General features: G+C 56.7%; 1 protein-coding gene across 3 annotated transcripts in view; it reads left to right on the top strand.

Annotated features, from left to right (window-relative positions):
- Window positions 1-6,293: 6,293 nt before the first annotated feature.
- GRB7 (growth factor receptor bound protein 7) overlaps window positions 6,294-14,774 on the top strand; it is a 49,210-nt gene continuing 40,729 nt past the window's right edge. For 2 of the 3 annotated variants that reach the window (XM_054014354.1, XM_054014355.1), the window contains exons 1-2: window positions 12,467-12,490; window positions 13,064-13,154. In XM_054014354.1, coding sequence (XP_053870329.1) covers window positions 12,482-12,490; window positions 13,064-13,154 — 100 coding nt within the window. In that variant the 5' untranslated portion in view covers window positions 12,467-12,481. Of the gene's footprint in view, window positions 6,450-12,466; window positions 12,491-13,063; window positions 13,155-14,774 lie in introns of those variants that run through there. The other variant, XM_054014353.1, reaches the window with a different exon arrangement.

Raw genomic sequence — 14,774 nt, forward strand, 5'->3', positions numbered from 1 at the left:
CCTGCACCCCAACCCCCTGCTCCACCCTAGAGCCCCCTCCTGCACCCCAACCCCTCCTCCCCAGCCCCACCCCACAGCCCGCACCCCCAGCCAGAGCCCTCACCCCCTCCCGTACCCCAACCCCCTGTTCCACCCTAGAGCCCCCTCCTGCACCCCCAACCCCTCCTCCCCAGCCCCACCCCACAGCCCGCACCCCCAGCCAGAGCCCTCACCCCTCCTGCACCCCAACCCCCTGCTCCACCCTAGAGCCCCCTCCTGCACCCCCAACCCCTCCTCCCCAGAGCCCGCACCCCCAGCCAGAGTCCTCACCCCCTCCTGCACCCCAACCCCCTGCTCCACCTTAGAGCCCCCTCCTGCACCCCCAACCCCTCCTCCCCAGCTCCACCCCACAGCCCGCACCCCCAGCCAGAGCCCTCACCCCTCCTGCACCCCAACCCCCTGCTCCAGCCCAGAGCCCCCTCCTGCACCCCCAACCCCTCCTCCCCAGCCCCACCCCACAGCCCGCACCCCCAGCCAGAGCCCTCACCCCAACCCCCTGCTCCAGCCTGGAGCCCCCTCCTGCACCCCCAACCTCTCCTCCCCAGCCCCACCCCACAGCCCGCACCCCCAGCCAGAGCCCTCACCCCCTCCCGCACCCCAACCCCCTGCCCTAGCCCAGTGAAAGCCAGTGAGGGTGGGGGAGAACGAGCCACTGAGGGAGGGGGAATGTAGTGAGTAGGGGGCGGGGCCTCAGGGAAGAGGCGGTGAAGGGGGCGAGGCCTTGGGGAAGGGGCGGGGCTAGGGTGTTCGGTTTTGTGCGATTAGAAAGTTGGCAACCATACCAAATTGTCCCGTCTTTCCAAGAACCATTTTTTCCATGACAAACTTTCACCCACTTGTAGCCCCTCCGGTAGGGACGTGCACTGGCGTGAGTGCGTCCACCTCAGGACATCCATCTGAATTTCCCTAATGCATACAAGCCCCAGGAAATATTTTGCTACCTCCAGCAATGACATTAGCCTGGCCATTAGTTGCGATTTTACAGTATTTGGTGGTTTTTCTTCAAGCCCCAGCTCCTAGAGTCAACTGATACTGCGAGAATCTCAGTTTTCAGTTAAAAAAAAAAAGAGTATGTTTCTAGCCCTCGTGGCTGTGGAGAGCAGCTAAACATGGCCCCTAAAGGCCACGCTGCTGGAAGAGAGATTAAACAATGCCCAAAGTTGTTTTGTTTTAAATCTCGTGCTTTTTAAGCCAATCTCATCATCTTTGGGGGCCTGATTCAGGATCCTGGAATCTGTCAGGTCAGCGATACCACCACAAGCTCATTTGTCACATCAGGACAGAGATTGGGGACAGGGGGCTATGGGACATCACTGCAGATGACGCAGGGATCCTACTCACAGCCCAAACCCCACACAAATGAAACACTCCCAGATGTCACAGAGCTGCACTTAGTTTATTTCTCCTCTTTCCTTTCAGTGATTTGATACCTTCACTTCATAGTTACTTCTCAGCCAATCCAGACCCCCCATTTGCTTAGGGAACCAGGGTGGCAGAGGTCTCTTTGCCAGCTCTCCCTCTCCCTGCTCTAATTGCACACTCGGAGAGGCTCATAGTCCTGCTCAGTCAGCACCAGGCCGGGGCAGAAGAAAGGGTGCAACGGCTCCTGGAAGTTGCCCCTGAGGGTGCAGATCTCTGCCATGCACTCGGCGTCATAAAACCCAACCCTGCCGCTCTCATAGTCCAGGCAAATGGCCACCTTCGTGGGGCTGGAATCCAGGGTCAGGAGGGCTGGGGGTGAGGACAGGGCATAGTAACGGTTGCCTGATATCTTCCGAAGGGCCCAGTACCCATTTTCAGGGTTGAGATCTTCCGTTGCCTTGCGGTTGACACAGTGGCTGGCTACCCCAATCACCCAGTTGCTTTTGCCCCCAACGCTCACCTCCCAGTAGTGCCTGCCTGAGTGGAAATCCTGAGAGCAGAGGACATAAAGACATGGCTCAAAGCGCTGGGGGCTCTCCAGGACAGCCTGGGCGCAGGGTCCCAGTTTTGCCGATTTCAGGTCCTCAGACAGCTGCAGGTGCGAATGGGCTGTCTTAGGGTCCAGGGTGAGGCACTCCAGTGCAGACCGCATCACATACCCCAGCATCCTTCTGCAAACCACGTACGTCAGAGAAGGGCTGGAGAGGACCGTGGGCCTAAAGTGTCTCAGCTCCTTGCGGTGCCTGGTCAGTTCTGTCTTTAGATGATCCACCTGGCTATCAGCCATACCCATTAGGTGCCCATCATGGTCCTCCACCTCACTCAGGTAATCCATTAGCTCCAGAACACAAGCTGCCCTCTTGGTGATCTCCGTCACCCTGGCCTCCAGGCCGCTGAGTACCTGCTTCTCTTCTTGGCCAATCTTGGCCATCACAGATCGCTCCTCAGCATACAGGAAGCTGTGCATCTTCCGGAAGTCCTCCATCACCTCCTCCTGAAGGGACTGCAGGTCACTCTGAGTAGCTTGGATCCTTTTCTTGTAGGAGCAACGGAGCTTTTCCACACCCTCCTGAGCTTCCAGGAAGTTACAGACCACGTCTTCCATTTCTTTGCCACCACTCTGCGCCACTGGGTGCCTCTGAGGAGCCTCCATGGCAGAGCCACTGCCCTCCTTCCCTCTGCTGCTTCAGCTGCACTGATGGGAATTTAGCGGTGGTGTTTCCCCACAACTGGATCTGCCAGCACTCCAGCAGGGTTGCACTTCCTCAAGACAACAGCTGTCCGAGCTGCACAGGAAGCAACGTACTGCAAAGCCCAGCCCCACTGGCGCTGGGACAAGTCCTGGTTCCCAGTTCTTCCCTGCAAAGAGCTTAAGTTTCAGTTTCCCCTGAATGCAGTGGGAGGAGCCCAGCCAGGTACTCCTTGCTTGTGAAATCTGCTGGTGTTTGCCAAAGGCTGGCGACCTCTCCCTATCTACAGTACAAAGTTTGTTGTGGAATAAAGGCTGAGTTTGAAATGCCCACCAGGCCTGCCATCTGAGCACATCTGGATTCTCTTACTGTGACATTCTATACCACGGGGAGTGCCCTGTAACCCCCCTAGTCCTCATTTATATATAATTGTGATCTTGTATATAAAGCAGGCTGTGTGAGGTATCAGGGGAAAGGTTACGATCGGCTGAAACCTATTGTTCCATCTAAATATGTATATCATCAATTCATGAGGTTATGAGAATGTCCTGTGTGGTTTTCACTAAAATATGCTGTGGGTTTGGGAGGTACCCAGATACTAGCTCTCCAGAGACAATGACAAGGGAGGTAACCCGCTGAACAGAAATCACCAGCCATTGTCCAGCAAGGGAGCTACAATGCAATGACTCACCTGCATAAGGCCACACCAGTGGAATTCCTCAACCTTGCCTGGCCCACAAGCAAGGCCCACAAGATGTGCCCGAACTTGTGTTCTCCCAGCACGTGAACTAAGATCATAAAACAGAACACATTGGCACTGGCCACATGCTGGACCTTTCTCCTGCCCCCCCCCCCCCCCCCCCCCCCCCCCGTGCTGCAAGCCACAAAGATACTGAGAAGACTGAAGACTCCAACAGAGGAGACTGGCCCAGGTTTAAGGGACAAACCTGTATATTAAGGACTGCAATATCCAGTGGGTGAGAAAAACTGCTTAATCTAGATGTTGCCCAGTTTAATAGGGTTGAGAGTTTAGACTGCGTGTGCTTATATTTTATTTATTTTGGCAACTAACTCTGACTTTTTGCCTATCCCATATAATCACTTAAAATCTACCTTTTGGGGGGGCAATAAACTTCTTGTACTATTTATCTTTACCAGTGAGTTTGTATGAAGTGTGTGGCAAACCTGCTGAGGTTTTGCGAAGGCTGGTGTATATCCACTTTCCATTGATGAAGTGGTGAACCAATTAATAAATTTGCACTGCTCGTCTTGAGCAGTGCAGGACAGTATATTCCTGAGATACAAGGCTGGGAGCTGGGGGGATTTGGCTGGTGCCTTTCTCTGTGTGTTTCATGAGTGGCTCTGGCAGCATTCATGCCATCTAGCTGGGTGTGGAGCTCCACATGCGGTTGTTCTGAGTGATCCCAGCACCTGACGGGGTTTGCTGCTGTCACTAGCAAAGCATTGTGAAAAACAGCCCAGGCTGAAGCATTAAGGGGACATAGAGGACCCACGGTCCCAGGCTGCATCCCGGGGATCCCCGTCACACTCACCTCTCTCTCACCCTAATGCCTCCTGTTCTGTGGGTGCGTGAAATCTCCACAGCAAGGCAGCATCGAGGCCAGATTTATTTTGCACTAAACATAGGTTCTGCTGGGTGTGGGACGAAGCTGCCTCAAATAGCAATTGTGCACGATGCAAAAGGCGGAAGGTAAGGAGGAATCCAACTAAACTTTTAAAACCAGCGGCCAGGGGCAGATTCTTCAAGCCACAGGCTGCCTCCGCTGGCCTGCCGTTTGCCTCTGGAGTAGGTGGAGTTGTGTTACAACAGGCCGAAGATACCCTGCTCTGTGCAGATGGTCTCCACACCCATACAGGGTGTGGAGACAGTGACATTGTCCCTAGGTGCATAGATCTGAAAGCCAGAAGGGACCGTTTGATCATCTCGTCTGACCCCGGCATAAGAGAGGCCAGAGAATTTCACCCAGTTACCCCTAAACTGAGCCCAATCATTTGGCTAAACACCTTCCAGAAAGGCATCCAGTGTGGAATTGGAAGTGCCATGGAATGGAGAATCCACCCCTCTCTCGCCCTGCAGGTTGGTAAATCTGTGGTGGCACCTGGAATTGCAGATCCAGCTCTGAGATTATAAAGCCAGAGGAGAGAAAACAGCAAATCAGTGGCCCTGGTGTTTCTCACCCATGGCACCAGAGGCAGCAGAGCTTGTCAGGGACGGGGCTGGAACAATTTGTATGGTGCGGCTGCTGAAAGCCACTGAACAAAACCCTAACCCCTGTACATGGCGGGAGCCCCGCATTCAGTTGCTACTCTTACTTGAAACCAGAGGGTGCTGCTGTACCCCGCAGTCCCCCCCATGCTCCCAGGCCCAGGCCCCAGATTCTACACCTCACTTGAGCAGGTGGAGGGACGGGAAGTGTCAAGGGATGCCTCGCCCCTCCCCGAGAGCGAGGGGAATGAGCTATGCTGCGGGCCCACTGCACTTGGGTTTCACCATGATCTCCAGGGTTTAGATCAACCCTACGTGAGACCTTGATCCGCTGGTCCCTGGGTCTGTCCTGAGCCAGGATCAGCGTCCTGCAAAGCCAAGGTATAAACCAGTGAGCACCCCCCGAGCTTACCCCAGCTCCCCCGCACCCTGTGTCAGCACAATGGCTGGAGGGGGCCACCCCACTGGAGTGCAGCTGCCCTTGGTATAAATGAAAGCCCCATGCAAGGCAGGGTGAGGTACCAGAGGAGAGTAGTGGTGATGCCATTAACCCTTTCCTTGCCACAGCGCTCTGTAGAAGGCAGGGAGGCAGCGCTGGCAGCCAATATGTTCGGCAGCAGGCTGAAGGTGCCAGGAGGCCCTTGGGTCCAGGGTGCTGGAAAAACCAGGCTGACACTGATTGGTAGCCCCACATGCAAGCAGCAGGGTGCCCTATGGTGCCTCCCTGCCCCCACTGCTCTTCAATGTGCCACTTCCAGTCTGCGGCAGAGTCCAGGGTTTCCTGCCAGCGAGGAATACCTGAGTGCTTACGTCCTGCCTCCCTTCACCCTCCGGCGGACAGAAATAGCTCATGACATGGCTTGGCACCAGGTGGAGTCTGCGGATCCGGGGGTAAGTGCTGCTCCACACGTCAGCACATGGGAATTCCAGCATGCAACAGAACAACTGGCTTCTCCTTTATTCTGGTTGAGAAGGGAGAAGGAAGGGAGCCCAGGGGCAGGCAGGTGCGGAGGCCGGCGAGCCGGAGCGGGGGGAGGTCCCGGCTCAGTGCCGGTCTTGTCACTATTTGAAACATCCAGCCCTGTCATCACACAAGTGTGAAGTGTACGGGGCCCTCGCTGCGGCTGCGTGTGTGCAGGGCTGGAAGGGAGCTGCCCGCTCGGCTGCCAGCTGAGTCATTTCGGAACTGGGACTGGAGCTGGGCGGATGGCAGTAAAGCTTGGGCCCCCGGAGCCCGCCCTTGTTAATGGGGCCGTTTGCCAATTAAAGAGGGGAAGAGGAAAGGAGGGGGGAGGCAGCCTGTGAAAGCCACGTGGAGGGCACTGGGATTTAGCCCAAGAGCTGCAGGAACGGGGTGGGGGAACCCTGGGAAGGCGTCGGGTGGAAGCCACGGAAGAGCATTGGCTCCGGGAGAGATGAATCGGGTTATACAAGACAGCAGGCTGGTCCACTGGAAGAAGGCCGTGGGGGTGGTCTTCTGCTGCGCCTGTCTCGGCAAGTGGAGCCCCCCAGGGAAGGCGCAGGCGTACCCTGAGCAGAATAGGACACTCAGCCTGACCTCCCACCGCAAGGTAATTGCTCCCTCCCCAAGGGGCCATCTCCTCTCTGCAGCGCAGAGTCCCACCTGCTCCTAGACACTCACAACACCACAGGGGCAGCGCAAAGGACAGCCTTGGGAGCTCCTGGGCCTGCTGCCTGCCGGCCTGGGGACCCAGCCCTGCCAGCGTGTAAGCCAGCGTGTAAATCTTTTGTATGTGCACATGGCTGTGCATACATGCACAAATATGTGTGCCTGGGTGTGTGCACGGATGCATGTGCCCGTGTGGAGGTGCACGCATGCACTAATGTGTGTGCGTGTATGTATGCATGCAAATATGTACACACTTGTGTACATCCTTATGCACCCACACAGCGACTGGCACGTGTAGGTGCAGAGGTGTGGGCTGAGCCCTGGACTGGGAGCCAGGAGTTCTAATCCCACCTCGGACACCTGCGTTGGGCAAATCTTCTCTGTGCTCGATGGGGCCATAGACTAAGTGCGTGTGTGCACGGGCCTGCCCACACCACAGCAGTTCCAGCACTACATCAGCAGGGCTCTCACAGCTCCAGCCAGTTCCTGGTGTCATCAGTAGCACCCTCTCCTCCCTTCTCCATGGAGTCCAGCGGGAGCAGGATCTCCACGGCAAGGCACGACGCAGCCTCAGCAGGTCCGTGTGGAGACTAGTTAGCAGCCACCAGCGGTGCTGGCACACCAGGATGCAAGCCCAGATTCAGCATAGCAACAATCCCCACCTCAGAACCAAATCTCAAACCTTCTCCAGCTCCCTGCCCCTCCGAAGGCGGCGGGAGCCCCTTGAATTTAGCCCCACCTCCCATCACAAGAGGCCGCTCCTTCATGAGCTCCCAGAATTCAGACGCAGGTGTCCCAGGCATAACGTCAGCCCAGCTCCCAGCCCCCTGGCCTCCTTCCAGCCTCTCTGCATCCCCTCCTCCTTGCCGCTCCCTCTGCTGCCTGCCATGGGATCCGCTGTCTGGCCCCTCCAGGGTTGTCGCCTCTGGCCGTCTGGCCGTCTCGCCCAGTGGTCCCACACGGCTGCGGCTTTGGGCAGACGCCTGGAGTCCCTCGCACTCTGGGGCAGAACTCACGGGTGTGTGTACACGGATGGGGGTTCAGTGCATGGAGGAGGGGCAACAGGCGTGCATGGTGCTGAGGGGAACGGCTAGGCATAGGGTTGTTGTCCTGGCTGCTAGCGGGAGTGCTGTGGCCTGCTCTTGTTTGGCCCAGGAACATGGGGCCCCAGGCTGTAGGAGCTGGGACCCAGAGATGCGTGGGAGTGGGTCTGCACAGGGTCCAGAGGGGGCCTGTGGAGTACAGACATCCCGGGGAGGCTCTGGCCAGGCCTGCCCTCCGCCTGGCAGGGCCGGTGGTAACGGCACATTGTGCTGCTGATTTACTGACCTCTGTCAGGGGCTTCTCAGAGCTGCCCAGGGCAGCAGATCAACCGCGGAGCCGAAGCCGGTAACCCAGGCTCCTTTTCTCTCTCCTGCCCCGTGCCCACCTATGGCATCGACCCTCGCTGCCAACTCACTCCACTGCGGCAGCAGGCTGCTGCCATCCTCCTCACCCGGCGCCCTTGTCCATGGTCTCTGATGGCCCTGCGCCCTCCCCTCCGGGCATCAAAAAGCAGCCGTCCTAGGCCCGGTCCAGAGAGCAGCCCAGAGCCCATTCCCACAAGCCACACCGACCACGGGGGCCAAAGCCGGCGGCAGGCCCCACATTACCAAGCCCCAGCTCCCCCCGGTCCCCGCATGGTCCAGCCGGATTTCTGATGACCAGGGGGACTGCGCGATTGCTGCCACCAGACCCACGTGGAGGGGGTGTCTACCCGGCAGAAACAGGGGGGGGGGGTTATCTCAGGTTAAAGCAGCAGTGAGGATGTGGCATTGGAGATTTGAATCGGGATTAGCAGCTTGTTCAACCCCAGGCTGCCCTCCGGGCTTTAACCTGAGCTGACAGCGTCTGCTCTGCTATTTTAACCAGTGTTAAGAACACCCCTCTTTTTCCAGTGTAGACAAACCCACAGAGCCCCTGCTCCTGGGCATGACGGGGGACAATACAACGCAAAGCCAGCCGAACATGGCTGCTCTGGGAGCCGGCGGACTCGGGCTAAGAAGCCCATGTGGCCCCGTCTCGCAGGCCCCTTAGCGGGAGTGAGATGGGGCGGGGAAGGGAGGCGAAAGAACAGCCTCGGTCTGATGCACTGCAGCCCCTGCTCGCCAGGCCTGGCCCACGGCTGCTCCCGGCCCCGGGGGATTGGCGCTCCATGCTGCTGTGTCCTGTCGGGTTTTTCCCCGGGTGGCCGGGCTTGCCAAGGCGCCTGAAAATGCTGCTATCCTGAACATTCCTGGAAAGCAGTTTTCTGTTCCTGGAAACCTAAGCTCAGCCTCTGTGGTGCGCGGGGATGGGAGGCGGCAGCAGCCAAGCCAGCGCTGTAATTGTACAGCTATAAACGGCTTTTTCTTTCCTCGGGATGCCAGGACTGACTTTCCCTGCTGGACAGAGCAGGCTGGCAGGCACCAGCCTCCAAAGCAACCCAGATCTCACTGCTGCTTTGCCAGCGGGACCATTCACCTGGGAGTCTTGGGAGAGTAAAATGTCTCTTGTCAATCCAAACCACTGGGGCCCTTGGGGGAGGAGGACTGTAGTGATGGAGGAACCCCATTCAGATCAATTTGGGGTGACCCCTGCCCCCTTCTGGGGATTGTAGGAAACATCCTCATTCATCATCACTGCTCCAATCCAGCCTCAGTCCTGATTGTGCCCCCATCTACTGGTCCAGCCAGGTCTCTTCTCCTTGGGCAGGACTTGGGGACAGGGAGAGAGTCATAGATTTCCTCTCATTTCAGCCTGTTTGAATCCCGACTGAATGCCAGCACCGCTCGGATGCACATGGCACTGCTTTTTAGAGCATGTGATGTTTGGTCGGGGTAATTGGACAGTCAGTGAAATTAGAAGGCAGCAAATTTAAAACTGATTTAAGGAAATACTTTTTCAGATGAAGTATGATTAGCCGGTGGGACTCCCTGCCACATGATATCAATGAGCTTAGCAGGATTTAAAAAAGGGACTGGGCATTTACATAGAGAACAAGTATATCCAGCATTAGAACAGAAAGGAGTAAAAATAACCAGGAGGAAACTTTGAATGGGAAATAAACCTGCTGGCTTCAGGGTCCAAGACAGCCTCTAACTGATTGGTTCTCAAACTTTTTTTTACTGGCGACCCCTTTCACATTGCAAGCCTCTGAGTGCGACCCCCCCTTATAAATTAAAAACACATTTTTATATATTTAACACCATTATAAATGCTGGAGGCAAAGCGGGGTTTGGGGTGGAGGCTAACAGCTCGCGACCCCCCCGTGTAATAACCTTGCAACCCTCTGAGGGTCCAGACCCCCAGTTTGAGGACCCCTGCTCTAACTGATGGGGGTTATTCCATAAGTGACCACTGGGGGGGGGTTCTCACTTTTGATGTTGGGCCCTGTTGGAGCCGGGATACTGAATTAACCAGACCCTGGTCTGATCCAGTCTGACAAACCCCGTTCTGCAAATTAACTCCATGCAAGAGTCCGGCTCCAAGTGGCAACCCTGGCTCTGAAATTCCTCCTCCCAAATATTAAGTTAGCCCTGGTGAAACTAAAGGCTCCCTGGAGACTGGGGGGGCCTTAATTATCCACAGAACTTCCTCCAGGCCCTGCCCTGGGCTCATTTGAACCTTGACCTCTCTACTGAGACTCTCCAGTAGGCGGGTGACAAGGACTGGGATGCGGACGCCGGCCCACCTGGGAACTGAGCTGAGCCCTGCCCCAGCTCATGTCATGCTGACCACCGAGGAACTTTTTACTCCACCTCCCCATGCCTGATTCTCAGGGACTTTCCACCCCCCTCTGAAAGGACCTATACACCCCTCTTCTCCCTTAGCATCAGGCTGGCTAATCTAGTCAGGTTCTTATCCTGCCCCCATCACCGGTACCTGAGCACCCTCCACCTGTGCATGAAGCGACACGGCTAACATCCGTCCCATGTAGTTCCTTCGCTCTTCCCCGCTGCCTGGGGGTGGCTTGGGCCTGGCATGGCTTGTTTGGGCAGGCTTTGGGTGGGGAACGTCCATGCTGCTCTGTGCAGAGATCAGCGAGTGCAGCTCACAGAGGAGTGCCCGCTGCACCGGGAGCCGAAGGCGGGGAGATCTGGGATGGCTCTTGGCTCCCACGGGAGTTTGTTCCAGTCTGAGACTGGCCCCCAAGAAAGCTCTGCTGCCTGCACAGACAAGCTCCTACCGGCCTTCCCGCCAGCGCCCTGGGCCCTTAGGTAGGACACCTGGGTGCAGGCCCTGTTTGGCCTCTTGCTCTGCTGAGCTGGGAGTGGAGGCAGCTGTCTCCTTGCAGAGCAGAGAACCGTATGTTGCTCTACGGCACTCTGGTGGACTTTCCTGACAGTGTCAGACGTCTGCCAGGGGGCTTCAAGCCCACAGGGAAGCAGAGATGAGGTGACACTTGTAGCGTGGGTGGGTGGGATGTTCGGACAGGGACCCTAGCCTGGGAACAGGCAGTCACAAATCATTGGGTCATTAACCCCGAGTTCCTAGCCCTACAAGTCTGTGCGAATTGGCCTCTATAAAAGCCAGGGCTGGTACTCACAGACAGTTAACGACCACAGTCCCTTGCTAGGCAGGCAGGTAAATACCCTCAGCCCCAGTTTAAAAATTGGGAAACTGAGGCACAAAGGCGTAGGGGAAGAGATTTGCCCAAGATCCACATCAGAAAGTCAGTGATGGGGCCAGGAATGGAACCAATCTCTCCCCACCTGATGGCTGCAGGGTTAACATACAAGGAGGAGGCATGACAGGGAAACCAACCTGAGACCCACAGCTAAAGAGACCACCTTATGGACCCCACAGCCTTCCCAGTGCCTTTTATCAGCTGCCTACTAAAACCAGCTGGCTGACTTTAAAGAAAGAAAGAAAGAAAGAAAGAAAGAAAGAAAGAAAGAAAGAAAGAAAGAAAGAAAGAAAGAAAGAAAATCCAGCTCCTCCCCCATGGACGCTCTTGGTGCTTTTCCTAATCAGAGGGGTTTGCTCCTGCGTTCTTCGCCAAGCTATTCTCTCCCCATCGCTACTTTTCACCCCACCTCCCCAGAGGTGGCTGCATCCTCACTTGTTCTGTATACAACCTGTGACGCAGACTGGGATTTTTCGCAGTGAAAGGCACTGCACAAATGTTAACATTTAGGTTCCAATCTGGTCCCCAGCAGGGAACAAATGTGAGATTTTGCAGGATTAGCTAAAATCTTATTAGCTTCCTAGGAAAAACTCACAGAGTTAAATTAACTCATTGCTTAAAATGGAATTTATTATAGGCTGACTTTACTGCTCCTTTTTGCTCTGGCTGGGGGCCTGCATGCTGGATGGAGTATAATCTAGTGAGAGCAGGTGACTAGGAACCAGGACTCCTAGGATCTATTCCCAGCTATGTGAGGGAGTGTTGCCAAGTGAGGTGGAAGGTCACAGGTTTGGCTGGCAGAATTTCTGCCGTTCCCAGGTCTGCCACTAACTCACTTTGTGGCCACACGCAAGTCACTTCAGCGTGCTGTGCCTCAGTTTCCCCCGCTACAAAGTGAAGATACTGATCTCAGCCTCAAAGGATGGGCAGGCTTTGAGGCTGGATTCATTCATGGTCAATAAGCAAGATGAGATTCTCTGATTAAAGATATTCGTTGGTGGTTAAAACACGTGTCCTCGCTGGGAGTCTAGAAAGACGTGTGCTCCAGCTCACAGCAGAAAACGCAGGGGGCACCTCAAGAGCTTGTGGGTGCTGGTAGGGTGTGTGTGTGTGGGGGTTGCTGCGCAAAGGATCCCTCTTCTTCAGTCTCTCTTTCCCCTTCTGCACAAAGCCAGCAGCAGCAGCGAGCTATAGCTGGGAAATTACAGTAAAGCAAGAGCCCAGATAAGGCTCCCAGCTGGGGCCGGTGGTTTGGAACAGAAATGGTCATAACTGCTAGGAGAGGACAAGAGGACGCGGAAGGGGAGCGCTAGGAAGTGGGCACCATGGGCGAGGTAGGGTGGGCTCATTGCCCCCGACGGATGGGGGATTCTAGTCTCTCACTTTACTGCTAATTCTCTTTGTGGGCGGCTGGTCAGTGGGTCCCTCAGGCCCACCCTTGGGGGTCCTGGCACTGATTTCAGGGTCATTGCTGTTTACAGACGATTGGCACCAGGGAGGGAAAAGGGGGGTCACATACAACGCCATAGCCAACACCATGGCTGAGGGCTGGGGGGAGCCAGAGCCTTTCACCGGCAGGGCCTGGTGGGATGCAGTGACGGTCTAAGAGCAATGCCCAGACACCATGGTGATGGGTGCAGTATAAGAATCTAGACAGCCAGAGGGGGGCCTCCACTCAGTTCCCATAGCGCTCCCCCGTTGCTGGCACTAACCACTCCCCTCACTGGTAGTGAAGCTGAGAGCTGCATGGGCCATAGAGAAACTCTGGGCTCATGAGGGTTGGGGGAGCTGTTCGCACCGCTGTTCGCACTTGGTGGTTCTCCCTCTGGGTGCCCGGTGTTCTCCCAGCGCCCCGGATGCAGCTGTGTGTGCTGGGGCTGAGGGACCCTTCCTGTCCTCTCCCACAGGAGAATGTGGAGCTGGGGATGTCGGGGCGCAGGATTCGGGCCTGGATCCGAGGGAGATCGCTCCGCCTCGCCGCTCAGAGCCAGGGGAAAGGTAGGGAACGCCCCGCCGCACGTGGCCAGGGCCGGATTTCCAATTAGGCACAGTAGGCACGTGCCTCGGGGCACCTAAAAGTTAAAAGTGGGTTAAAAGTTTAATTTTTTTATGGAAAATACAGAAGTCAGCTATAGGCGGAGGGGGGGGGGGGCGCTGAAATGGCGCCTAGGGCGTAAATCCAGCCCTGCATGTGGCTTGTGACAAACCCACAGGAGCCGAGAGACTCTCCCGCGAAACAGGGTCCCAAGGAGCCTCACAACCCCGCCATGTGGCGGCTCACCGTCACCTTCCCTGCCCCACATGGGGAAACGGGGCTGGGGATAGAACCCAGGTGTCCTGGCTCCCTGCCCTGGGCTCTAGCCCCAGCCCCCCACAAGCACTGTGTTCTCCCTGGAGTGCACCGGACGCTGCCCCCTGCCATCCCTGCCGGCCAGCCCAGCTCCTGGCCCTGGGCACTGCAATCCCACAGCCTGGCCAGGCTACTCTGCCCCATCCGTGAGGGACTGTTGCTAAGAGACGGCTCAGGAGCGTTTCAAACAGCGCTGAGGCAGAGGCCGTCCTCGGAGGGCTGCTGGTTGGGGGCAGCGCCGGGGTCCGAAACTCCAAGAACGTGAAAAGGTGCCTACAGGCCTAGTGATAATCCACAGCGAGAGGGACAGAGCTACCCAGAGAAATATCTGTCTCTACGCCCCTGGCCACACCGATCCACTCAAGTGATTGATTTCTAAGGCTCCCAGCGTGCCAGTCACCACCATCTTACTGTTCTGACGCCAACAGCCACAATCTCTCATCGCTCACGTTTCGATGGCTTCGGTCTCTTCCGTCCCCGTGGGTCCCAAAGCCCTTTGCACCCACGGGAATCGCTTGGCCTGCCAGTGGGCTGGTGGGGGGACAAGACAGCTGTTCAACCGCGCACTGTCGCACTGAGGACGTGAGGACAAACAGATCGGGGCGAGGTACCTTGGCAGAGCTGGGTAGATAGGGGAAGCTGGAGGTCAGGACGGCTGTGTGCATGTATCTGGGAAGGAGCGCAGCACGCAGGGGCTGCTTGCACCGCGATCGGATTAAACTCCGTCGAACCTGGTGCAGCCACTCTGCCCAGCCAAGGCTGCAGCGACAGGGGACAGAGGGGGACTACGGTCACCCCATCGCACTCCCTGCTGGGGACCCCGCTTTCAAACGCCCAGTTAGTGATCTAATCCAGCCCCCCTGCTGGGCGCAGGCCTCTGTCGAGTCCGGTGCCACCTGGCGGGAAGTCTGTGTGATTGCAACACTTGGGTAAAAGCAAGAGGAGGCTGTTTATAGACAGGAATCACGTCTGACACTAACCCCGGGCCACAGATGGCTTCACGGCCATCAGTGCACTGCCCGCCACTGCCATGCAGACCAGCAGGACAATGGTTAGAGGCAGAACCCAGAACCTCTTGCTCCACAGCTCCAGCCTCCTCCCACGGGTGCTAAAGGAGCACACCAATGCGGCTACACGGGAGACCCCGTGGAGTGAGTGCGGAGCTGGGCTGTCCTGGGTTCTAATCCCAGCTCAGGACTGAGAGCCAGGACTCCTGGGTTCTATTCCCAACTCTGTGATGTGGGACACGCCCCTTCTGCCTCAGTTTC

Source organism: Malaclemys terrapin, chromosome 25, assembly GCF_027887155.1.
Source record: "Malaclemys terrapin pileata isolate rMalTer1 chromosome 25, rMalTer1.hap1, whole genome shotgun sequence".
In the NCBI taxonomy this organism is placed as follows: Eukaryota; Metazoa; Chordata; order Testudines; family Emydidae; genus Malaclemys; species Malaclemys terrapin.